At 30.0% G+C, this 27,557-nt stretch overlaps 3 protein-coding genes across 7 annotated transcripts; 2 read left to right on the top strand and 1 right to left on the bottom strand.

Moving 5' to 3' along the window:
* Positions 1–1,569: 1,569 nt before the first annotated feature.
* Positions 1,570–9,600, top strand: LOC113854069 (protein BONZAI 1-like). 3 transcript variants are annotated; one of them, XM_027484905.1, is made up of 17 exons: positions 1,815–1,863; positions 1,995–2,042; positions 2,319–2,331; positions 2,635–2,783; positions 2,878–2,926; positions 3,632–3,688; positions 3,996–4,181; positions 4,274–4,408; positions 5,584–5,645; positions 5,745–5,847; positions 5,928–6,042; positions 7,131–7,207; positions 7,285–7,422; positions 7,504–7,668; positions 8,829–8,942; positions 9,067–9,163; positions 9,244–9,475. In XM_027484905.1, exons 4-17 carry the CDS (start codon positions 2,644–2,646, stop codon positions 9,336–9,338), a joined length of 1,533 nt encoding a protein of 510 aa, XP_027340706.1. In that variant the 5' UTR covers positions 1,815–1,863; positions 1,995–2,042; positions 2,319–2,331; positions 2,635–2,643; the 3' UTR covers positions 9,339–9,475. The 3 variants fall into 3 exon arrangements, with proteins under 3 accessions (XP_027340704.1, XP_027340705.1, XP_027340706.1); XM_027484903.1 differs by lacking the exon at positions 2,319–2,331 and having other exon boundaries at positions 1,570–1,863; positions 9,244–9,600; XM_027484904.1 differs by lacking the exon at positions 2,319–2,331 and having other exon boundaries at positions 1,635–1,863; positions 3,632–3,662; positions 4,045–4,181.
* Positions 9,601–15,876: 6,276 nt separating this feature from the next.
* Positions 15,877–19,319, top strand: LOC113855395 (ethylene-responsive transcription factor ERF114-like). 3 transcript variants are annotated; one of them, XM_027487025.1, is made up of 3 exons: positions 15,877–16,460; positions 18,464–18,760; positions 18,875–19,188. In XM_027487025.1, the coding sequence occupies exons 1-3, from the start codon at positions 16,334–16,336 to the stop codon at positions 19,012–19,014; spliced, it is 564 nt and encodes a 187-aa protein (XP_027342826.1). In that variant the 5' UTR covers positions 15,877–16,333; the 3' UTR covers positions 19,015–19,188. The 3 variants fall into 3 exon arrangements, with proteins under 3 accessions (XP_027342826.1, XP_027342827.1, XP_027342825.1); XM_027487026.1 differs by having other exon boundaries at positions 18,464–18,691; positions 18,875–19,143; XM_027487024.1 differs by having other exon boundaries at positions 15,880–16,460; positions 18,464–19,319.
* A 3,190-nt stretch (positions 19,320–22,509) lies between these two features.
* LOC113856282 (protein UNIFOLIATA-like) lies at positions 22,510–25,727 on the bottom strand. The gene is made up of 3 exons (XM_027488034.1): positions 25,313–25,727; positions 24,342–24,724; positions 22,510–22,872 (listed from the first exon to the last, which is right to left on the bottom strand). Exons 1-3 carry the CDS (start codon positions 25,725–25,727, stop codon positions 22,510–22,512), a joined length of 1,161 nt encoding a protein of 386 aa, XP_027343835.1.
* Between the last annotated feature and the right edge of the window lie 1,830 nt (positions 25,728–27,557).

Raw genomic sequence — 27,557 nt, 5'->3', positions numbered from 1 at the left:
TTTTAAAAAAATGGAATTAAAGTTAAAAGAAAATAAAGAAACTAAAATGAAAAGGCTGTGACAATATAAACATCAAAAACATATTAAACTGAATTTATTGTGATATTTTATGGGTGAAAAAATTTCATGTAAGCATTACTTTACCAAATATAAATAAGTAAAAAGAAAAAAACTAAGATGTTAAAATGAAAAAGACTTTTGAATAATAATAAAAAAAATAACTCTACCTAGAGAGTTTTGGTATTTACAGTAATTTTAGTAGACTCAAATAGAATTATTTTTCGTAGACAAGATTATGGTGTTGATAAAATAACAAAGAGGGTCATGAACATGTTGAAAGAAATAAGAGGCAGAAGTCGATCGCTGCATGTGCTTTCCACCATATATCTTTTTTGACTTTGTCCAACGCTTTTAATTCCTTTTCTTTTTCATTTTTAATAATAGTCCTTTACCTTTTTTTTAATAAACCCCATATATATTATTTTTCAATTTCATTTCTTTTATTATATCTAATTCCACCTTTTTTTCTTATACAATTTACAAAGATAACCTAAAAAGGTTATTAATAAGTAGTTAGATAGTAAAAACTTTAAAAGCTTTATAAACAATAACCATACTTATTGTAATATTTGTATATTTTTAACTCATACATTATTAAAATAATTTTAAAATAAAAAATAAAACTCTTCAATAACATAGAAACATCTAATTCAATGAATAAGCATGGCCAAAATATGAAAGATTAATCAAATGTCAACTTCCTATTAATTTATAGCTTAAACTAAATGTTGATAGAGTTGCTTCTCAAACTACTTAAACTGTTGTTACGAAAGTCTCATTAGAATTGGAAATAACAATTTTATTGCTAATTTTTATAATTTCTTTGAATATATAATTTTTTTACAACAGAATTTTAGGATTATATTAGAGTTTAAAACTAATTTTTTGTAAGAAAATTCAATTAATTTAGATTGAATGTGATTCTATAAATACTATCTTCTTAGTTGTTAATTATTATAATTATAGTAATCTTCTGTACTTTGTAGTTAGTGAAATTAGAAGATTGTTGAGATGGATTAAATTTATCCTATTTAACCATGTTAAGAGAGAAACAAATCAAGATGTGAATTAGTTAGCTGAACTTTAAACTTAAAATAGCTTACCTTTCTTGTATTTTGATAAGGCCCTCCATCCTATTCTTCTAATGTTTAAATTTCAAGATATGTTATTTAAGTCTTTATTTGTTTTTTAACTTTTAAGCTTTATTTATTAAAAAAATAAAAAATTACTTATTACTTTTCTTTGTATTTAAATATTAAAATTACAAACAAAAAAGCTAAAAAGTAAAACTTAACTATAATATTTCAATTATTTGTTGTAGTATTTTCAATAAAATAAAATAAAATTTTACTTTATCAATGTATATTATTTTTATGTTGAAAATTGTTGAAATAAAATTATAATTATAATTTAAAATAACACAAAAATATTATAATTTCTTTTTCTGAAAATGGAATTTACTTTCTTATTATCTTTATTACATAAAGAGTGATAAAGTGTACAAGAAAAATAAAAGATAATTTGGCAAATTACAAAGTAGATAAATAATAGGATATTCAGGATCCGGTTTTCTCGATATTCCTTTCAATTTCTGAGTTCGTAGTCTTCGCGGTCACCTACTACACGTTTACTTCAACGCCTGAGAGAATTCGAATGGGTAACTGCTGCTCCGATGTCGCCGGAGGCCGTGCGGCCGTCGGCGGCACCGCCGGCAGCCACTTCAATCCAGCCAACGCTCCAAACGACGCCGTCGATAACTTCCTCAGGTCTCGTGGCTACCACGGTGTCTTCTCTCAGATCGAGGTTCTCACTTTTATTTCCACTCTTTCTTCCTATTTGTAAATTGGTTTCACTACATTTGTCTTCAATTCGCTCTTAGTTTAGTGGCTCTTATGGAAAAAGAGCGCGTAACGGTGGCCTCTTTTCTCTCGCAGTTGTCGTTTTCTGCTTCTGGCTTGCGTGATCGTGATGTACTCTCCAAGGTTTGTCGTTTTAACCGTTTCATGAATCTCAATTGTCAAGCTCCTTGAAGGCGTTTTATATGATCGTTTTTTTTAACCAAAGATAAATTAAAAAGTTAGAGGAATCCAATTTTCCCTAATTAATGTGAATCTCAGTTTTATGCCAGCTTAATTGTCTCTTGTTTGGACTATTTATTCGATGCGTGTCTTGTTATGCACATCCAGGAAAAATTAATACTAGGAAAATTCCTTAGCACTTCGAGAATAGTTGGTTGTATTTTTCTTCTAAAATTTCAGGCAATAATGCAAGGTGATTTTCTCCCTTTTTTACGAAAATAATTTGAAGTGAGCATGAAAACTGAGGCAGATTATCTCAAACAGAAAAACTTAATAATGTACTTTTTGTTCTGGAGGAAAAGAAAGTATTCCAGTAATGTATCCTTGCATCATTGTAATAGATGAAGGCATACTAAACCACATGGATCAATGAGGACAGTCAATTGTCCCTTTGATTGTACGGATTGGTATCCTTCAAATACAATGTTATGCTTTTAATAGCTAATATTCTCATCAATCAGTAGCATGATTATTGCATGACTGTTCATTGCTGTAGAGTGATCCAATGGTGGTTCTTTACTCAAGAGGAAAAAACAGAGCGCTTGAGGAACTTGGCCGGACAGAAGTAATTTTGAATTCGTTAAATCCTAAATGGATTACTAAACACACTCTCATTTATCATTTTGAGGTTGTTCAGGTTTTAGTGTAAGTTTAAACAACATGTTTTTACTTCTTAAAAGGCATATGAGGATCTTGTTGTTTCACGAGGAATTGTTCTTTGATATTTCTTTCCTCGCAGGTTTCGTGTATATGATGTTGATACTCAGTTCCACAATGTAGATGTAAAGGTATAGTGTTTTTTACATCATGTACATTTTATTTCTTTTTTTTTTTTTGGGGGGTAAGATATGGTTCTAATATATATTTTAGGCTATCTGAGATTTTTTTAATGTACCAAGTGTCAAGTGGTTCTGAGAATCTTGTAATCTTATTTGTATTAACTTACTGCAAAATGTATAAAGTTATTCACATTGATAATGATATCACCTGACTTGAGATTTCACATGTAACTGTTTAGATATAAAAAAATTTGTTTTAAGCCTCATATGTTGCTATTGTATCAGTTACAGTTTCATTATTTTACCCTGGAGACTCCAACGTTCCCACCTTTTTTAGTTCAAGATTTTATTCAATAAAGAAAATTTACATATGCAATATGCTACAGAGCTACCTTTTCTATGGATGTGTAAATTTACAGTTTTGCAGCATTTTAAGAGAGAAGTAAAATTGTGCATGGTTGATAACATGGATCATTGGATGAGACTTTTTTATCACGGCTATTTTCACAATCAGACCATTTACCAGTTGTTTCCCTGACAAAAATATTAATTTGCTATCTGGACATTTTTACTTGCTTGTTCATTAGATGTGATATTCATATGATGTTCTATATTGCATTATTGTAACTCTAACTAGTCCACATTAGATTCAATAACATGTGGATAGAGCACGAGTATGAGTCCACATTGTAACTATCTGGATGACTTATGCAGATGCTTAGGCTAGAAGAGCAGCAATATCTAGGTGAGGCAACCTGTGCATTATCTGAGGTAATGTAGAGACTGTTAAACCTTTGTTGACTGATATCTGACACCTAATAGAAAATTCATTATGCACTCAATAAAGTTGTTTCTTTACAACTACTCTATCTCACACTATTACTGTTTTTCTCAATATATGGTGCTTGAAAATGCTTAACCTGTCAATTTCTGGAGTTAATAGTTGATTAGGTAAGTACCAAGCATATTGAAAGGTTTTGAATCCAAGAAATATATACTCAAATTGTATGCCCTATGAATTTCTGAAATAGCATCCCTGTGAATGAACCCATCAACGGTTACAATTTGGCCTGTGCAGATAATTACAAAGTCTGATCGATCATTGACATTAGATTTACACAGAGAAGATTCTATCAGATCTACCCAATCCCAAAACTGTGGAAAGCTCTTGGTGCGTGCAGAGGAATGTGTTACCTCAAAGACTACAATAGAGATGATACTTAAGTGTTCTGATTTGGAATACAGGGATCTCTTCTCAAGAAGTGTATGTCTTTATTTATTTATTGTTTATTTGTTTGTTAGCCATTACAAGGAACACCAATAATTGCATAAGACATGTTTTTCTTTATCCTGCAGGATCCCTTTTTGTTGGTATCAAAAGTCGTGGAAGGTGGTGCCCAAATTCCAATTTGCAAAACAGAAGTTATTAAAAATGATCACAACCCAGCATGGAAGCCAGTGTTCTTGAATATTCAACAAGTAGGAAGCAAGGTATAAAACTTACATACAGTCATGTTTTGGTCTGTTGAAATTTAGGGAGTATTTGAAAAAGAGAAAAGGGAGAATAATTTACTAAATATAAATAGGACTGTAAATAAATGTAATGTAAAAAATTCACTTAATATTCTGATTCATACTAATATTTTATAGTTCATCTAGTACACTATGGTTTTCTGATTGCTAAAGACAAAGCAGAATCAGTGGAGGAGAACATCACAGGATAGAACATGATAAGATTGTTAAAACAACAATAAGACTTATCTTGTAACAATGTGCATAGCTGGCATATTCTTATATAGTCATATCTAGTTTTGGTTGCCTATTAAAGTAAAGAACCATAAAATGTTCCTTTTGTTTTCAAATATTCTCTCAAAGGAAAGGTCACTGGTTCAATTTGTGTTGTGTTTCAAAAATTGCACTTTTTTTTTAATAAAAGAAAATGATATATTTCAAAATGTTCTTTTTTCATTGTCAGTGACTCGATAATCAATTACTCTAAAAGCTTAAGCTGCAAGGTTGAGGGGTGACATTTTATCTAACACACCTCTGCCTCCATGTAAGGCCCCATTTAGCTTGAAACATGCTTAGTTCTACTTTACCTTGTGTTGAAATTCAACTTTTGTTTAGAAGTGTGTGGCAAGGAATGAACTCTTGATCACTTGTCATAAAGGCTTTGATGCCATGAGTCATCTCAACAATTGACTCTCCTAAAAGCTTAAGCTATTAGGTAGTGGCTCATGAATGCTTTATATCTAATAGTTATCTTTTCACTTCATGTCAATGCTTATTATCAATAGTTTGGGTTCTGGTTAGTTTTAACATATAATGAAGGTATACTGGTATTATTACATTGACTACAGTCCTCTGGAAGCATGAATATATTGTTATCATAAGGTTGGCTCAGTGCATGAGACTCCCACCTCTATAGGGTCCGGGAAGGGTTGACTTACACAGCCTTATAGTGTGAGGGGGATGTTGTTTCCATGATTAAAGTGACCACTGAGTCAGTGGAGCAACAATGATGTTGCAGCAAGGATCACTCTGCATTTATTGTTACCATAAATAATTAAATATGGAAATTTGCCCATACTTTATCACATAACTTCTAACTCTTTGGTATAAACCAACTGAGGAAGCTATCTCATTTTCGTTTTTATTATATACAGGAAAGTCCTTTGATAATAGAGTGCTATAACTTTAATAGCAATGGCAAACATGATTTGATGGGGTAATCAGAAGTTTCTTTTTTCTTCTATTTATCCTTTATCCCTTAAATATATTTCTAGGATGAAATGGATAATATGATTGTTTATTCTTGTTTTATCAGAAAAGTGCAGAAATCTTTGGTGGACTTGGAGAAACTTTATTCTAGTGGCCAAGGAGAAAATTTACTTTTGCCCACTGCTGTGGGTCATAATTCTCACAACAAGGTTTTATTATATTAAAATAAGTGTATTTTTATTAAGAATTCCTCTATCTATTCCTAAAAGCATGTTTAACTATAATGCAGATGTTAAAGAGCCAGATATATGTGGAAAAATTTGTTGAAAGTATCCAATATACTTTCCTGGATTACTTGACCGGGGGATTTGAATTGAACTTCATGGTGGCCATTGATTTTACAGGTACATCATATATCTCCAAACTTATTGTGCCTAATTATTTCTGGATTGCAACAGATGTCGTCATCACTACTGTGATATATTTGTGCACGAATAAAATAATCAAGTGATGGAGGGTGAGACAGTAAAGTTTTTGCTTATGGTGTTTGTAATATGAGAATTTGCTTTTAGTTGTTTGGGTCTTAGTATGATATTATTAATTGAAAATTTTATATTCTATTCCTATCTTGGATTTGGATTTTGTGAGTTTTAAGTTTATGCCACAATCAGTAAAATTATGTTTAGTTGAATCCCCTATATCTATCATAATTCATAGGATTTTCAGTCTTGGCAGTCGAATTTATCCATAAGAAGTGCTGGTGTTTATCAATATTTTCTTTTCTGTTTTGCATCACTAAGATTCCCATATAGCTATATTCACTGTCCTTGCTATTTCTCGTAAAACTTGCCTGAGATGAAATTGTTAACTTCTCTGAAATGTTATTCTGATGGATGGATTGTGCTTTTGAAATTTCATCTAGTTACTATAGATATATTGGCATTTTCTTAGTTTTTCCAATAGCCTTGTATCATAGGATTGGCCTTGGAAAAATCTTTCTTCTTATGGTATGAGCTTTACAATAATTTTTTATTATGAAAGAATTACGTTAATGTTACAAGTCTGAAGTTCAGTATGAATTTACTATTATTTAGCAAATTTACTCTCTGGTTTTGTCGTCCAATTTACCAGCAAGCTAGTGGTTTAATTGTTAAACGGCCATCATCCCCAGTCGTCGCTAACACTTAGATTACAGTCTCCACTAGTGTGCATGGTCATCAGGCTGTGTCCCGTCTGCCTTTAGGGGAGCATTTGTGGGTTCCCCAAAGTGGTAGTCCTGTGGCCCCTGGTGTCCATGTCCATAGCTGATATGAGGTTGACCATCTGATCATCCTCTCTTTTTCTTCCCCCACCCCCCAGCATCCTTTTACTTTGAATTTTACTGGAAAATTAACCTTATCAGATACATTTTACACTTTTTACTAACCTGCTGATTATGTATGAGATGACAGAGATCCCATGTATTTTTATGGACTAACCTCTTGTTAACCAGCTTCAAATGGAAATCCACGCCTTCCAGATTCTTTGCATTATATTGATCCGTCAGGACGGCCAAATGCATACCAGAGGGTAAGAAATGATTCTTGGTTTGAATTTCTGAACTTTATTTGGTACTGATCCATGTTGTACGGAATTTTCTTTTGTAGGCAATTTTAGAGGTTGGGGAGGTGTTACAGTTTTATGATTCAGACAAGCGATATCCTACTTGGGGATTTGGAGCACGGCCTATTGATGGTCCTGTCTCTCATTGTTTCAACTTGAACGGAAGTAGTCATTACTGTGAGGTAGAAATGCTAAATCTGATCTTCCTTTTGTTGTCATATTGAGATAGTTCTATAATAATTATAAGTTTCGGTCTTTTCCAGGTGGAAGGCATCCAAGGAATTATGATGGCATACACAAGTGCCCTGCTTAACGTTTCTCTTGCAGGACCTACTCTTTTTGGACATGTCATAAGCAATGCTGCACTGATGGCCAGCCAATCGGTAGCAAATGGGGGAAGAAAGTACTTTGTTTTGTTAATCATCACAGTAAGAATTAGAACATGCAGTTTTAAATACCATTTTTACATTAGTTATAATTTATGTTAAGTTAAAATTTAAGTGCAACATTATAAACACTTTTAATGTTGTTTCCTAATCAGAGTTAGAGTTTCATCTCCATAATCTATTTAATGAAAGTTAATATTAAAAGTCAGCACATCAACATAAAATATTTACTCATATCACTAGGGTAAAACTCTAACCCTAATTGAAGAACACTACCAACCATACTGATGTTAAGTTTCTCCTTTTATATTAAGTTTGGGAGGTGGAATGGGGATTCCATTTCATGCCCAGTTGAGCCCATTCCACGGAACAAGCATTCTTATGTTAGCAAAAGAAAACATGGATTCAATGTCTGGTTTAGTGTATTTTGAAAAAAGAAAATTGTTTATTTTTGTCGACTTGTTGAGAGAATTTTTAAAAAATAAATTATTATTTCTCTAAATTTAAGGTGTACCAAACATCCTACCAATCTCATGCTTTGTTCCATAGAATCAGGAATCACCGTCTGTTCTAAAGATGTGGGGTTGGTGTTTCCATGCCCCCTTTCAGTATTGAGATTTAAGTTCAGTTTGCTAATGCTAACATACCCTAATTTAATTTATAGAAAGACATTAATTATTTATGTCGTTTGTAAATTCTAATTTTGTTTTAAGTTTTAACCTACCTGTCATGTCTTACAATTAACTTTAAATGCTTTGTAAAATTTTCAATAAGAATAATTGTGTACATATATGAAAAATCATAAAAAAATTAAAATTTCATGAGAAATTTATGAACTATTTTATTTAAAATATTGAATATTATTTTCCTCAAATAAAACAATTTTTTGTTCTTTATTTTGTTGTTAACTTATTGTTATAAAAATTTGATTCGAAGATTATGATGAGAAAAACTAACATTTGCTTCTCTTTAATCTTATTTTGTAAAATCAACGTTGTGTGTACCAAACGTGACTAGTGCTTCTTCAATTGTTTCTCTTTAGCATGGCTTGACTTATATATATGTAAGGCATATCCGAGGTGTACCACATCATTTTGTTCCGTATACCAAAAATCCATGTCTCCCTTCTGTGAACTTTATAAGATTTTTGCATCACCTTTTGTTTTCCATTGCTGGGGCTGAAATTTAGCTGATCCCACTAGGATGGAGTGGTGACAGATCTCCAAGAAACAAAAGATGCTCTTGTTAAAGCATCTGATCTACCCCTATCAATCCTTATTGTTGGGGTAGGAGGAGCTGATTTCAAAGAAATGGAGGTATTTAGTCTAACAGGTTGCTCTTTGTACACGCAGTTATGATTTTTTTCATCTGTGGCTTTGAGCGGTGTGTCTGATATAGCACCCCAGGGCTTAATGTAAGTTTTTTTGTTCAATGTCACAGATTTTGGACGCAGACAAGGGAGAGAGGCTTGAAAGTTCATCTGGTCGCGTTGCTTCACGTGATATAGTCCAGTTTGTTCCATTTCGGGATGTTCAAAGTACGTATTACTTTGCAAATTATGACTTTGTCAAATGATTTCTAACTTATCAATCTCTCCCAAACTTCTTCCTTTTGCAGGTGGAGAAATTTCAGTAGTTCAAGCACTTCTAGCTGAATTACCTACACAATTTTTAACTTACATGCGGAGCAGAAATATCCAACCGACTCTCTAGTCGTGTAAAGTCTGTACATTAAAAATTGTTCTATTCATTGATCATTGTGTAATTTCAACGCTTCGTTCATTTTCAATGGAAAAATATCGCTTAACGGCTGAGAACTCAGCGTTGTGGTAAATGTTAATCAAAGGGTCAAAAAGGGTTCGCCAAGAGATTTGTCCGGATCAAGCGGTGTGGTTGGAATTTCCTCTTTTTTTTTTTTTTTTTTGGGGGGGGGGGGTTTCTACTGTCTACAAAATAAATATATTTTTTAATTTTTTTATATTATTTTTTTCTTTCATTTAAGAGGTGACTTTATTATTATTTAATACTTATTATATTTTAAATGAATTTTAAATATTACTTTTTTAACATTCATTTTTTTCTTACATGTTCTTTTTAAGTAATTACTTTTATTTCTTTTAATTAAGACAACTCTTAGTTATCTGTTCTTTTAAATGAATTTAAATTATTTATATCTTTGCTTATTCATTTAGATTAATTATATACCTCTATTGTAATTTAAAATATTGTTCTGTTAATTTATGTTATTAAAATTTATTCGAAATGGAAGATACACGTGAAATGTGTTGTATACTTAGAAGTTATTTTACAATTGAGGTTCGTTTTTCCTTCTAGTTGAGAGGGAAAACTTTTCTTCTAATGGAAACCCAATGTTATTAAAAAGTTGTGACACCATTTTTCTTGTAAGTCGATAATTTGCGGAAGTCTTTATAGATAGAAAGTTCATGTCGTATCTATATTCCTAATTTCGGCAATAGTGAATCTTTTGATTAACCCAATCTCAAGTCATGATTGAGGATTAAGGTCTGAACTTTGTCTTAATTAAAAAAAAAAAACGTTAAATTGCACTGCAATTTGTCTCCTTGTATACTTGTGAACGTTCACCATGGCGTTTGGGAGTTGGGACGACGAGTTTTAGAAAAAAAGAATGAGTCGTGTTTTTTTTTTTTTAAGAAAATTGTTTAATAATTTTCAAATATAAAAATAATAGATTTTTATACACATTTTAATTATCTCTCATAAATTTTAAATGACGCAAATATTTAATTTAATTTTTAAAATAATTATATTACCTTTTTTATTTTCTTTTCAAATCCCTGCCTCTAATCTTATCATTAAGGAATTAGGAACCATTTGCATGTAAGGGATCTTTTTTCGCAGAAGAAAACGAACAAATTCTCAACGGGCTCCAATGTGTCATGGGTTTGTGACGCTCGGCCATTGTAAATAATGTTATTGAATATGCATGCATGATTTTTTTACCTATATTTATTATTGTAATGATTTTCATATTTAGCATCTTTGATTGTAAGTATTGTGAGACTTTTTTATTTATAAAATACAAATAACTTTGTTGGAGCATCATCATCGATGTTTTCTACACGTGGTAAGTGATTTTTTTATAAATAATTTCTTAAAATGTGGTTTAATAAAATAAATAAGCAGCAAAAAATTATTATTTTTTAAAATAAAGCTATTAAAAGTATTCGCATTTTTACTTTTACACCGTTAAAGGGTCGTCTGATTTTTCTTGATTACATAATTATGAAAATTTTGTACTATGAATGAAATGCCTTAGTTCTTTGTTTAAGAACCTTGGCTCCTGCAATGCTTTATTATTTCATCGTAATGTAATTTTTTTTACAATAAATAATGCACCATATTTGAATTTAAAATATTTAAAACCGGTATATTTGCTTAACATGAGATATTGATACATTATATATGTATTTTAATCTGGCAATAATTGTAAAAATAATCATTACTTTAAAGTCAAGTTAGAAAACAAAACAAGAATAAAGTACACAGATGAAATATGATAGTCTAAGACCACCCCCCCCCCCTCCCCCAAAAAAAATGATACAATAAATTTCTCTTCACATGACAAAAAGCAGCAAATCACGTGAACCCTAATTAATATTTCGAATAGCACATAATTTTATACACTTATAGTATATCCTAGTTTTATAAAATAAACATTTATTTCCTTTTAAAACGCTTCATGCATTCATGAAAATGGTTTCTAAAATTTAAATTAAAAAAAATTATATATTAAAATTCAACGTATAATATCATCCTTTAAAAAAATTAAATGGACTAACTAATAGAAATATACGTGACGTGTTATATATTAGTCACATGACTGCTAAGTATATATGCCTTATTAATGATATTGAGGTATGTATTTTTAAGATTTATTTAATGGAACTACTTAATGTTTTAGAAAGCAATTTGATGCGCAACAACATGAAAGTTAGGACAAGTTTGTTAATTAATTTACTAAATTGTGTTAGATATTATGAACTTGTACATTAAACTTGTTTTTCTGTAAGCTTAAGATAATTTGTAAGATAAAATGGAGAAATGATAAATGAAGCTTCCACAATAAAGTGACGCGACATCATTCTATAATTACGAACTTAAATGAAAATAAATCGTTAATTTAAAACGATTATTGTATTATTTATCCAATTTATCTCCAAACATTGTTGAGCTCACCACCTTTACCTTGTTACTCTCTTTTCATAACTGTCACCTTCATTTCCATCACCCTATACAAACACTATCCTTATCCTCTCACTATTACATCACCTTATTCATTTTCCTATATTGCTTAAATATTATTACATCTCCTTATTCACTTGATATATATTATTTATCATCAGTCATCGTATATAGTTAAATATTTTTTCTTTAAAATTTCTTCCTTTTACCCACTCTAAATTCACTCGTAACTCACACCTTCACCGTTTAACTATCATGCCCAATGTATAATTTGTGACTCTCAAACTATTCCGTAACTGATTCAAAATAATCTCCTTTCTGTATAATACCAATAGCAACCCACCCTTGTCACATTTATAGTAACCCACGAACACAATGTTGCATCATCCTTCTCATTTAAACCAATGTTAATATCTTTGATGACCACCTCAATCAGTCTACAAAGAACCACCTTAATGGCACCTTAAACTTCATCATCCATGTAGTTCTAACCATTGTATAGTAACGTTGGGGTTTGGTGTCGCAGCTTGATAGACAAATAAAATTTTGAGAGGAAGAGTTAATAGTGTCGCAGCTTGATATTTAAGGTTGAAACCTATAAATCAAGATGAAAATTGGAAAGGTTAGTTTATTATTGCATCGTAGACTCATTTTTGTTTAATTTTGCAACTATATATGGAATGATGCAACGCATTTCTATCATGAAAACTTATATGTAAATGAGTCTAATGTGCAAGCCTATAATGGTATTGTGGATTGTTATGGAACTTGATTGCAAGTTAAGAAAAGGAAACCATGTCATGCAATGTCAAGTTCTTTTAAGAAGTAAAATTGAGAACATTACAAATTCAATTTTTTTATTATAGATTTAAAAGACAAACTCTCTCTTACGTTAGATTGTATATCTTTTAGATTCAAATTTTACCCATAATCAATTATATTTTGTCTTATCAAGAATAACGTGAAAATTATGTTGCAAAATCATGATGACATCTCACAAAAGTATACATTATTGTGAATATGGTATATCTTTAATACATGTTCATCAATATTCCTTTCATATCTTTTACCTTATATTTTATTAATTTATTACTTTAATTAAGGTATTTGGGATTTAACGCGTCTCTCTTACATTTTTTTTTCTAACTGTTTATGAATTATCTAATAATAATTGTCACAGTTTCATCATATAACATATATGGTTTCTAATAAGGTACTATATAACAAGTTTATTTTAAGCCATGTCTCTCTGCCTTTAATCATTCATTTTTTTTATTTATCAAATTATTTTTATTTGTATTATTTTGTTATTTATGATAAATAATGATAGACATTAATATTTCATCTTTTAATAGGTAAATTTAGTAACTAAACAAATACATGTACTAGCCTCATATCTGCATGGGTAGTAACTTTAATCTTCATACCCATACTCTCGTTACTTGCATACCCATATCTGCATCTATTATTTATATTTTTTTAAGAAAAAAAATATTTATAAAAAAAAATACGTTTATATAACTTCACATAAGTAGTATAGTAATATAAAAATTCAACACGTAGTTACCGAACAAAATATAAATATAAATAGAAAAAAATATTCAAATATCAAAAGTTCTAAATATCTCTTAATACAACAACTTTTTAAACTATAATATTTAGAAGCCATAAGTAAAATTGAACATATAAGTTATTTGTCAGCAATAACCTTGTCTCGTGTAGGATTCAGTCAAACAATGACGGCATTGAACTGGGCGACAACAAGATAAATCTACACAATGGGTGGTCTCTTATGTAGGATTTGTACATTGGGTGACCTCTTATGATAATTGATATAATATGTTTGAATGACATAAATGTTGAGAATGAGAGTGTGACTAGGATAGAGAAGATAAGTACTAAGACAACAAGGAGTAGACATGAAAATTTAGCATAGTTAAACAATATAAAATAGTAAATAAATATTTCTATTAAAAATATGAAAAAAATTGTATGATTTATTTTATTAATGAATATATTTTATTTTAATCTTATAAAACAACTATTTATATATCATGTAAATATCTATTTTTTATTAGATAGATTTTTAGATTTTCATATATGCATTCTTTTATTTTGAGTAACTTAAGTATTTATATTAAATTTCTCAATCTCTTATTTTACATAAAAAATTTGAAAACAAATAATGATAGATTGAAAAGCAATATTACTCAAAAGTCAACATAGAAAATTTGTCTATTAAAAAAATAAATAATTATGACTTATAAAAAAATTGAGTAAAAAATATAAGACATAAAATTATATAAAATAGTGAAAAAGTTAATTATCTGTTGTTCTATTTCATGATTCTCTGTCATGTAAACCAGTGAATGAATTAATTATTTGTTGCAAAATATCATGTAAAATTAATATTTGAAAGGAGAAGGTAGAACAATATTTCTAATTACTATGATACATTTTACAAAGAGATTCTTCTTCTTCCCAAACACATAGTATTATATTTTAAAATTAAATGTTGATTTGCACTTGGTAACTTCCTTTGATATTCACATAAACAAGATTTATTATTAAAAAATTATACTAAAAATATAACAAAATAAAGAAGTCTACAATATTAATAGAGTATTTTAACAATGTCATATAAACATGAAATTATTCACATTGTAAACACATTATGTAAAAAATACGATAAAAGAAAGAAAATAAAAACTAACTTTATTGAAAATGACTTGATAGTTAACATTTATTCTTAGTAAATAATGAAAAAAATACATAATAAAGATATGTAAACAATAAAAAAAATTAATGAGTTATGAATGTTATACATTGTAAAAAAAATATAAATTAATATCATATACAATCATTTATAAAAAATTGTTTGTATAACTTCACATAAGTAACATAATAAAACAAAAATCTAATGCATAGTTATAGAAAAAAGTTTAAACATAGATAAAAATTTACATAAATAATATAATTAATAATATATATAGAGGCAAAATTTTATTACACTAATATGAAAAGATTTTTCCATATATATATATATATATATACACGCGCATGTATGTAAGGCAAGGTAGGTACTTAAATACTTATAATTGCACTCATTCCTATTAAAATTTAAAGATATTTTTCTATACTCATACTTTTATCCATTTAATGCTACATATCTTAACTGTTATGGGTAAATTTTACAGATACCCGTTAGATACTTTACATATTATTATCCTTATTTATTATAAAAATATATTTAATATTTTTAATTACAAAATTTTAATAGATTATACTCCCCCTCCCTCAATAAAAAAAAATTCATACTATATTATTAGTTTTAAGTAACGTACCATATATATAAGCACTAATTTAGAGGATATACAGTATTGCGAAACATGATGTTAAATCAGCAAAATATGCTTGAGAATGTAAACTATATTTTCTTTTAAAATTTTGGAAAATTAAATTTAGATTTATTTTTCTAGTTAACTCATATCGAGAAAGGTCACGTAATTTTCCTTGTAAAACAAATGATGGCCTCCTCGATCAATCTTAATAATGATCGCAAGATCTTTTTTCCTGACATTAACAGAAGCAGCACGATGTATTAATCGTAATGCAACACATGCAAGTGGTAGGGTGAAAATTGAGGAAAATTAATTATAGTGGTATCATTTTGAAGGTACTACCTCAATCATAATGATAAAACTTAGAAGAAAAAGAATAGAAGGCTTGAATCCCTAGGTCCATGGAGGTCCTGAAATATGCTTGAGGGATTGATCTACCATACACAACAAGTACAAACTTTGATATATTTAAAGATTATTTTGTGTCATATAGTTTTATACCATACATAATCTAGCACTTTCACATGAGACTTAGCATATGAGTTCGAAGCAGCTTACTGTCTCAACAACAATAATAATTGTTAATAATAACAATAAAACATAACATGTCATCACCAAATAAACGGACAAAAATTGTTTTGAAAAATAAACGGACAATAAAAAAAGGGAAAAGGGAGAAGAAGAATACTGGGGAAAAGAAAAGACTTTTCGCGTCCCCCTTTATTCTGTTTACAGTCATATAAAAATCATTGGAAAAAACCCTAGCTTCTTCCCTCTCCTCGTTTTAGCTATACTTTTTCTTCCTTTCCCTGATCGGCTTCACGTTAGTTCGATTGCTCCAAATATAACACCATCCACATACTATTATTAGTTCGATACAACACACTTTACACACCCTCCCAGTCATAATCAACGAAACCATAATGAAAGATATGTAGAGTTGATACTCAGAATCATCACAAAAGGGCAAAGTTAAGAGTTACCTTGCTACTTTGAAACCTTCTATGTAGTTTAATTATCTCAGTTGCTAAAGTGGATCGAAAACATGGAAAGAGGTCACTTCCTTTGGAAGAAGAAGAAGAAGAAGAGAAAGAATTAGAGGAGCAAGCGTTTCCAATTTATTCTACACGGTCCCAACAAGACATGTCTGCTGTGGTATCTGCACTTGTTCAAGTCATTGGTGGCAATCCAGTGCACGAAGATCCAGTAACAGTAGTGTCTCACTCCAGTGTTTTAGGGAATGAACAATCCCAACCAACACAACATCAAGGTATGTGCCTTGCCTCTAACTATATATGCCATAATCATATATTACTATATGTATGAAATTTATGCTTATTTCTTCATATATTACTATGAAATTTAATTTAAGGAGTAAGAAGTATAGAATTCGAAGTTAGGGTTGATGACTTTGGGCACGATGACCAAGTCTCCTCTTCTCCTTTTCTTTTCTTAAAAACCGATCCTGGGTCAAACCCGAAAATGATATATTGATATTTCGTGCTACTTTTAACTAAAGCAATCTTTAGGGTTTCTTGATTTGTCTCTCAAAATCATCATGTTCCCCTGCAACTAACATGATGTGTGGTATACTTGAATTTGGTTTGTTTACATTACTATGGTCACAGTTTTCTCAATCTTGTTTCCCACTTCTATATTGGGTATAAAGTGTATTTTACATTTCACCACCCCTCTTTATACCCATGTTAATAACATGTAATAAAATGTCGAGTGATATGAACCAAGATAGAAAAGAAAAGGCAAAGGGATAACAGAAGTGAAAGACTGTAAAAATGTTAAATGAAATCATTGAAACTGCTTTAAACTCAACAATGTTGGATTAATTAGTTTGTTTTCTCATTCCAGCAACATTTTCACCCTTTCTAATATAAATATATACTCTTTACGAGACATAGGCCTGTTTGTATATAAATATAATTCTGTTTTTTTACATTAATTTTTTTCTCCAGCCATCCAATATACATTCATTAGAAATTAAGGGCGCACAAATGATCATAGACGGTAGATTGATATGTGAAATTGTACAAAGCTAAGCCAACAGAATCAAACAGACGCATTTTTTCAAGACAACAATATTTTGGTGACTCAAACGAAATTTTGTAATGAATATAGACAAACTTGCTATTATATAAACACCACACATCCAGACCCTACTTTACACATAAAACTTCCATTTTTAAAAAAATGAAAATATGAGAGGTAAAAATGAATAACAGTGGGTGAATATTTTATTTTTTGGTTGTAAAAGGTGAAAGAGAATGAGTGCTAGAAAGAAAAAAGAAAAAGAGAGATATATTGATGATAAAAAGAAATTAAAAAAATGTGTATAAAAATTAGAATCCAAAAAAGAAAAGATATCCCTTGTATGTCTTTTCCTTTTTCTTTCTTGCTATGCAATATGTGCACTTAGGATGACCGCTCAAATAGAGCCTAAGTTCTAATAACGTCAGTTGAAGGAAAATAAATATCTATCATAAAAATATAAAATAAAAGGATTACTTAGTACCCAGAAAAAGAGGACAGTTTGTGTTTATTTCTCTTTTGAAAATTGTTTCTCTAACATAAAAATATCATTATCGATGACAAAGTATAATGTTCATTTCACATTGCTTTTGTCTTACAATTTCTTGTAAAATGCGATATCATCTAAACAAAAAAGGTTACTTTCTAATGAGTCTAAAGAATAATGTAAAAAAGGCTAATGTGGAATGATTAAAATTCATAAAAGAATATGATACTCTAAAAAAAATTATTTTTTTAGTTTGCTTAAAAGAAAAGAAAAATACTGTGAATAAAAGAAGATAGCGTGCATGATTTTTTTCCCTTCACTTCTATTACATTATACCAATTTTGTTGGGGAATAAAAAAGGAGAATACATTGACTACTATGGATAACTCTTAAGAGGCATTTTTTTTTATACATCCATTGAGGATTAAAAAAAATAAGAGAATTAATTATATAATATAATAAGAAAGGAAAGTAAAAATAAAAAAATGCAAGATAAATGTAAAATTTAAGAGAGTCTAAATATCAAGGTTTTTGTGTTAATCTTATTTTATCATTTAAATAAAAAAAATTGACATAAACGTATAGTATAGAAAAAGATGTGCATCTAAATTATATTATTCATGCCATATATTTTTATCATATTATTTTTCTCTCTTTTTTCATGTGATGTTATTTATATCTTGTCTTCTTATCCCTCTGATAAATTGTAACATGGAAATTATTGTTTGTTGAATGATATGGAGATGAAGGAAACGTTATAAGAAGAAGACACTACAGAGGAGTGAGACAGAGACCATGGGGTAAATGGGCCGCAGAGATTCGAGATCCCAAAAAAGCAGCAAGAGTTTGGCTCGGAACTTTTGACACTGCCGAAGCTGCAGCCATTGCTTATGATGAAGCAGCTTTCAGATTCAGAGGAACCAAAGCTAAACTCAATTTTCCAGAAAGAGTTCAACTTACTGGGCAATTTGGTAATTACCTCACAAATCGTCCACAATTCCCTGCCACGTCACGCACTTGCACCAATGATCATCAAACACGTAACCCATTTGCTCTTCCTCCATATCCTTCTCAACATGCAATTAATAATAATTTTATGCTTTGTTTCTATGGGAGTGACACGTTTGTTTCTTCTCGTCCCTTATCATCATCAGCTTTAGCTTCGTCATCTTCGGAACCATCTCAGCCTCAACCAAAAGAAGACCTTCCAACCTTTTCGATGCAATCTAAAGGGTCGTCTTCTACTTCTCAGCCTCCTAAGAGTTGGAACAGTGATTCGGATGCCAAACCATGAAGATTATTTTCATGATTTATGCGATCGATATATTTTCATTAGAGTATGGTATTTAACTATTTATATTATGCTATTAAGGAATTTTTTGCTTCTATTTCAACCCAAGTGAGTATTTATATAATCTTTTGCATAACAATACGTAAATAAATAAGAAGAAAAGATAATTTATTTTTCTAATATAGATGATATAATAGAGAGAGATAGTATTGTTGTAAAAAGTTTTATAGGAACATGTGTGCTTTGTCAATGTGTATATGTAAGTATATATGTTTGGTTTAATTAAAGTTAATAAAAATAATTTTTGCATATGTGTATAAATTAATCTGAATTACATAATTTTATTAAAAAATGTAATTTTTTATTGAATTAAAAGTGTAAAATTATTTTGTTAAGTTGAAACCAAATAAATTTAAGGAAATAATTTTAAGCAAACTATAAAAAACAATTATTCAATGTTCTCATTTAAAGGGGTTAAATAAGTAGAAAAATATATAAAAAAGAATTGATAAAGTAAATATTTTCGTTCTAATTTCCATGAAATGAAGAAAGAAGGTGAGAAGTACCATGATTTAAGACTTCAAGTCCCGTGGTGGGCATGGATGGGACGAATGCGAAGAAAGAAAGAGGTTGAAGAGAAAAAAGACAAAGCATAGTTTGAATGATTCTGGCTCTGGAATGCAGCAGCTAAGGATATAAAACGAACAAAAAGAAAGAAGCAAGTTTGAACACGGAGACATTATTTCTGACCTCTAATTTTATCGTGACTGCGGAAACCGCGTCGCAATAATGATAACGGATTTCTTTCATTTCGTTTTTTAATTAAAACTTACATGATCGTTAGTAAGTGTTTTAAGGTATTGATTAATAAATCTATTTTTTAATATTTGTCTGTAATAAAATTTAATTCATTAATCCATTAAATATTATAATTGCTAATAAAATAATATATTTTTGTTCTTTAACTACTACCTTTAAAACCCTTCTTAGTATTTGCCCTTAAAACTTTCTTCCTCCTACCCCTTTCGGCCACCGAAACTTTAGAAATTTGATATGAATGAATCAAACAGCATATATTATAATGTGTAAAACGGAAGTGGACTTTAGCAAAATTGTTGAGAGTTAGATGGCGTCTAATTAATTAACATCAATTAGTTTAGTGTTTGCAAAACAACATAACATGAACTGATTAGACTTTTTGACTTGAGCTGAATGCTATTCTCACTTGCAATTGTAGCTTCAGAGTCACGATATCAAGTCATTAGTCAATACACAACACATTCCGGTCAACCCAAAGTTGAATTGAATTTGGATTCATATTATCACTTTCTTCATTTGGCCTTCCTTCGCTGATTGTTATGTTCGTCTTATGTCAAACTTTGCGGCCAGTGGCCGTATATTACAATTCACAACATCACAATTCATTCCAAATTTCAACTTCCTCCATTATCATCAATTACTCTCTTGCTTTTTGGGGGGTAAACATCAGCATCAACCTTTTTTTATACACGGATTTTTAATATATATTTAAAGATACATGATAAAAATATATGTACAATAATTTTTTATTAAAATTAATCAGATATCACATAATTTAATGTATTAATAATATTACATATTGTAAAATTTTTTTATAAAAACTACTATTTATACATTTTTTTTATTTTATATACTAGACGAACGTTAAAAAAATTATTTTATAAATATCACTAGTAAGGTTATACAACGGGGAAACAACGGCAACTTACATTGATTTTCTTTTATAAAACCGATAAATGAACTAGCAGTGGATCTAGATTTTCGTTGACTTTTTCTGTCCTTACGGAGAGATGGGTGAGTCATAAAATTTAACTTGTATTAGTGTGTCTGCTAGCACGTTTAATTAGCTTTGCACACTTTTCATAGTTACGGTTTCTTATAAGCATAGATTTTAAATGTTAATCAATGTCTTTAAATTATAAGTTTAAAAATTAAGAGCAGAAATATTTTATAAAAAGATATCATCAATGTACCTTTATATAAGTGATCACTGGTTTTTAATATATACTGTCAAATTTTAGCAATAAATTTTGAATAAATTGATAAATAATTATTACTATTAAACAAATTAACTATAGAAGGTTTTTATAGTTTAATTTGTGATCTAAGTTTGAATCATAATGTAATTATATTAAATATTCAAAGAAAAGTCTTATTATTTATAATAATTTTACCAAATTCAATAAGAGTTGCTTTCAATAGAAGATACTCGTATTGTAAACACAAAAATAACAGTAAATTATTATTATTTTTTAGTATATTCATCTTAATAAGTTTGAATTTCATAAATATAAAAAGATTTTTAAAAAATTTTGCATTTATTTCAATTATCTTTTTTATTTTTAAAGAGAATAATCTTTAATTTTTGATTAAAATTGAATTTATTAATAATATATTCACTTATTTTTAAAATGATTATGTTAATAATTTATAATTTTTAAAAAATATATCAGCAGTATGTTTAGGAATTAAGTTATAGAAGAAAAAAGAGGAAAGGAAATAAAATTATTAATTAAAATAAACTTAGTGTATTAATAATTAATCATATTTTATAAATATTATATAAATTTCTTAATTTAAAAATAAAATAGTTTCGCTTTTTGCTTTCTTTTAAAACACAACCCCTAAGCATATTCTAAAGATAAGTCTTACTAATATGCTTCTTTTAAGAAAATAAGTAAATACAAGTTAGTAAACGTATGTGAAGAGATAGGGACGTGGGTTTTGAAGAGATAGAGTAATAGTTTTTATATGTAAGAAGATTTAAACCCTACTTTTTACATTCGATGTCTTGGGAGTACAAATTTTGATGAAGTTTGAATATGATTATGCGGTGTTTTGGATGTGCCTAGGAATCTGCTTTCCTTTTTCATTTTTTGGTTCGATACTCTTTGTTGTTGGCATTTTTAGTCGGATTATGGTCAAGGATAGAAAACGCTATAAAGTAGCCCAAGTTGAAACACTGATGGGCTCCAATTTTTTTAATATAGTAAGTCTGGCCTGCTTGAACTTGAGGTCAGTGAGATAGACTTGCTTCAAGACAGTTTTTATATGCCCAATTTTATTTTATCAACATTGCAATGGGTGATGGGCCCAAGGCCTAACAATATATAACAATACCAAAAAGCCTCCAGTGGGTGACGGGGTCAAAATTATCCTAGGCCCAGTCAGAAGTCTAGGGACCAGAAACGAAGTTCATCTTTATATTACTCCACAGCAATAGTCATCCAACATTGATCAACACAAAATATATTATAAAAACCAATTAAAGATAAATAGTAATCCGGGTTTAATTTTTCTTAACTAAAAGTCCATAGAATTGTATAAAACCTTCATTAAACACTTCAATTTTTAAAGCAAAATAATAGTAAGAAATAACCTTTTCATAATAAAGATTTTGCACGGTGCATACAATGAAACTAGAACAAAAGGTTTATATATACTTGGATTAAATAAAGTTTAGAAAGGAAGGTGGGCAGTGGCAACAGAGAGAGAGCTTGGAGCAACGTTGGTGTTCCTTTGAGCATGACAAAGTTGACGTAGTTTAGTTGGGACATACCAAATGGAAAGACGAGGATGAGAGTTGAAGATGGCATCAATGTCCCAACCTTGAAGCGATGCTATGGCGACAAGGGGTTTATAACACGCTTGCCTCCACGCCCCAACGTTCTCCCCTCTCTCTTTCAACGCCCTTCTCAACTCGTTCGACGCTTGCTCATCCAGACAGTGCAAGGCATAACAATGCACGTAGTGTCGCATTTTCGGCTTGTTAATGTAGCTTGCTCCTGCCTTCTTTGCGTACCTAAATACCTCGTTTGTCACCTGCACTTTCTTCTTCGTATTAATAATTATATCATGAAACAGAGACAAAAATAAAGGAGATATAAGAGGAAGAGAATCATATCAGCACATCATATGATGTGTTAAATTTTTAATTTTTTTATTAATTAAAAAATGTGATCACGTATAACATAATAATTAATCAGAATTATAAATATGCTGCGGTCTTCTGCTACTTATGTTTTGTTTGGTTGCGAATAACAAAGTGTTTTTATTATTTAATTGAATAAAAAAATTAACTTTAAAAATTAAAAATCATTTTTTTCTTTTCTTTTATTTTTTTATTTAAATTTAAGTTTTTTTTTTCAACTTTCGTCAGTCCTACCAAACAAAATAGGGTAATAAATTTCTTGTCGATACGGGAAAACGAGTACGTGTTATGATATTTATGGGTGCATGTAAGAATTCGGAGGATGAAAGGTGTGATAAGGGCCATGCACGACTTTGACTCGTGGATGGTTGTGCTTAGTTTGGACTTGGGGATAAAAAGGCCATCTGGTTCTGCCTGGTAACTTTTAAAGGAAAATGGTTGGTAGAGATTTATTGAACTGCATCCCCTCAATGTGATGGATTTTTTAACGCTTTTTATTGTATTTTTATTATCAAAAACTATAAATTTTTGTGTAAAATTTATTAAATACAGATTAAGATTCATATTGTTTTATAACTTTTACTTTACCATAAAAAATAACTTTTTAAGAATATTTTATTCATATAATATTTTCATAATACTTTTATGATGTTTTTTCTCTATTTCTTTCTCAACAATTAATCTTATCCAGTAAGAATTATGATATTTATAACACTCAAAATTAACGTTATATATAATATCATATATTTTTTTTATTCTCTACTTGTTTTTCATTTTTTAGCATTACATCAAATATTTTCTATCAAATAATATTAGTTGTGTCTTTTGTGATTGTATAGACTTTTATTCAATTTCGTGGTATGAAAATGACTTCTCTTTTCACAATAAAGTTACACTAACATGCATGAGCGTGAGTACAGACCCAGACAAAGTATTGACTTGAGCAAAACGGGTCACGAACTACAGAACTCAGTGACTCAGTGCAAAAGCAGGAGAGAAACTGACATAAACGAAAGAGCAATGATATTTTTACTGTGAATGGAAAGGTGACAAACCACGTAAGAGAAATAGAAAGTTAAAAAAATGAAAAAGTAGAGATATAATAGATAATAGTTTTAAAATTTTTAATTATATCTTATTTTTATTATTTTATCATATCACTAATTATATATATTTTTTATCTCTTCTTTTTCACACTCGAACTACAAATTTAAGAGATTTCAATCATTAAATATTGATATAATAAGAAGATAGATAAAAAGAAGAGGTGGGTAAAAAACAAAAGGTGAGAAAAAGTGAGTGTAAGAATTAAGAAGATTGTTGTTGTTAATGAAATGACAGAATGACGATATTAATATACCTTGGTAGGGCATTTTTCACCACGGTTTTTGGCAATGTTCTGAACCTGAATCAAGAAGTCACGGCATTGGTCATAGAGATGAAAAAGATAATCAAGGCCGTTCTTCTTGCCACGTGCAACTTCCCCAGGCTCGGTCACAATGAATGGGTGTTCTCTTTGCCTCACACAACCACTGTTATTGTTCCCCCCATCATCATCTCCTTCTCCTTCCTCCTCTTCAGCCTCTTCAAGATCACCATCATGCTCATTCATCTTCCTTCTCCTTCTCCTTCTCCTATTTTGCTGCTTCCTCCTCTCACCGCCACTCACCACCCCCCACGCGCTCCCTCCTCTGTTCCCTATCACCTCTTTTTCTTGTTCCACTATTGCCTCCTTCGACAACCCTACACATACATGTATGTGTGTCATAATACCTCCTTTTCCTCATTAACTACACAAATACAGGCATACTCACAACAACAAGAGCATGTTTTGGAAATAACTTTCTTATATGAGAATAACAACTCATGTTTATTATTAGAACGAATAAAAAACTTAGTTTTAACTAAATAAAATATATATTAATTTTAAATTAATTAGTTTCACCAATCTAACAAGTGTAAAATACAGTATATTTTTATTAATTTTAAAAAAAAATGCTATGTGAATTAATCATTTTTTTTTAAAAAAAAAAGATGGTTTCATATATATCTTAAATAACAGACTTTTAAGAACAGTAATTTAATATAACAGTAGCACTAATTAGTTAAACCTCTTTGCAGGAAAATTTTGGTGCAGTTCCCTTTGCTATAGCTAACTCTATCTAGCTAGGAATAGTCAAAGCCTTCTTAAATTTAGTGTAGGAAGTATTTGATTTTCACTCAAATATAACACTGTTATGTTATAAAGCTTAACAGAATTTATTTATATGTGCTAAAATAGGGATCTTTGTAACCGAAACTATGTTAAAAGATGGTAAAAGCGAAGTGCACCTTCTTGAGAAAGAGCATCAAGAGCGTTGATGGTGGTGCCGTCGTTAAGGTTGCGCCGCCGCATGTCATCGCCGTGGATGCGTCTTCGCTGGGCTCTAACTGCGGCTTTGATGCCGTAACGTTCACCGAAGAGGAGATCCCAGCGAAAAATGTGTGAAAGGCTGTTGATCATGTCGTCGAGCTCCTCCTCCATCATGTTGACGAGTGTGCTCACCGTGAAACCAAGCTCCGCCACCTTGGCCGCCGTGTGGTATCTGACGCCGTAAGCGCGGAACAGGTCCTCTAGCTCCGTCGGTGCTCTAGGGGGAGCAATGGAGTATTCTAGAAGCGGGACACGCGTGCAGGGCGCCATTGGAAGAAATGTTCGTGGGTCCCACTTGAATAGGTTGTTGGAGGTGAATGCGTCCTGATCCATCTCTCCGTTTCGAAAGTGAGAATAAGGGAACAGTTTGAGGTGATGTGATGTACTGTTTGGATGGAGATAAGAAGAAGTGCCGTCGTCGCGGGAGTCGTATAGTTTCTCAGTTTCATTATTTCAAGATAACAATTTAATATTCTACATATTATGCTATGTATATATTTTTTATTTTCACTTATTTGATAATCACATCATGATTTTAGAAATTTTATCTACCGACTTCTTTTGAATATATATTTCGAGAGAAAAGAAAAAAAAATCATGTCAAGGTAAAAATAAAGTATTTTATATATATATATCGCCTAGCTAGAACAGTAGATATTTTGCAAAAAAGGTATTTTTTATGTTAAGAATACTTATAATGTAGTTGAATGAACTCTACACAATAAGGATTTTTTTATAAGTTTTAATATTTTTTAAAATATTTTGAAAAAATTCATTAAGAGTAATGTATAGTTACTAATGTTGGCATATATATTAAACTAAGAACTCATGATCACAAATATTTTGAACATCTCATGAATAAAATAACTAATTTAATAGAAACAAAATGTTTAGTTGAATTAAGATCTTCTACGGTCGTACGTAACTGTAAAATATCTAGACCTATAAAACTACTTGGGTACTAAACACAAGCAAACGTGAAGTATATATAATACTGAATATTTTGGATTCGCAACGATCGAGTAGTAATAGGAACCCTATAAATTTCATTAGTTGTATTTGAAATTTGAAAAAAAAAACAAAAAAACCATTACATAGAAAATTTGTTCCAACAAAGGAAAACTAACAAAGACAGAAATCAATGAAGATTACTAGCACATAGTGTTACATCGTTGGATCTGGTGAGGCCGTTGATGAAGCTTAAGGCAGTTCAACTTACCTCGATTTGGTGAATATCTATTTTTCCATCGTTAAGATAATAAATTAATTACATATTTATTTAATTTATTTTTATTATAAATTATTTTATCATATTTTCTGAAATACGCTCTAGATGCACAAGTTTTAAAATTTATGAAACATATACTATCAATCACTTGAATCTAACTGGCAGGGAATTATTTTAATTTAACTTGTAAATTGAAATTTAAATATGAATGAACACAGCTTCGGTAAAAAATAGATGTGTTAAGAAAGAAAAAAGAAAACTCATGAAGCCTATAATTTACTAGCCTAAAAACGCCAATAGTCAGATTTGCAAGTGCATCCCCTGCTGGTCTTCTCTGAACTAAACTGCAAAAGATCAATGTTCTCTGAATATTGTTCAGTTTAGTTGTGAAAAAGCTTTTGCTTACGCGAGGGCACAATTTAATTCCAATAAAACAAATTGACTCCGAAACACGAAAATAAATAATCAAAACCTGTGTACAATTGAAAACGACAAGGAAACCTATAGACTAAGGAGGGAGGTAGCTAGGTTGCAGAGCATCCACGAAGCACTCGTTACTTTAATGTGTTACAAAATCAGAGAAAATCTCACTGAACTGTTTAGCTTTTTACGAAGCACGTATGCTCTATACGACAACACACCACAAACAGCTAAATATAGTAAATTCGTGGACATTAATGCATATCCACACGTAAATACATTTCTATATTTTTTATTAATTAACTCATTATAAATAAAGTTACATTATTTTCCTCCATTTACATTCAGCTATGTCATATGGGAAAGAAAGTCATGCCAATGACCATACGGTTTAACCAATTAGTATGTTTAAAATGAAAAGAATCGATAAACTGTATATTTTCGTTATAAAATCTACTAAATCAACGAACAAACTGCATATATGTTACTAGGGTGAAAATTTCCATTATTTAAGA

This window comes from Abrus precatorius, unplaced genomic scaffold, assembly GCF_003935025.1.
Source record: "Abrus precatorius isolate BTA unplaced genomic scaffold, Abrus_2018 Scaffold11, whole genome shotgun sequence".
NCBI classification, from domain to species: domain Eukaryota; kingdom Viridiplantae; phylum Streptophyta; class Magnoliopsida; order Fabales; family Fabaceae; genus Abrus; species Abrus precatorius.
The sequence above is the reverse complement of the archived record's forward strand: the minus strand, read 5'-3'. Positions and strand labels throughout refer to the sequence as shown.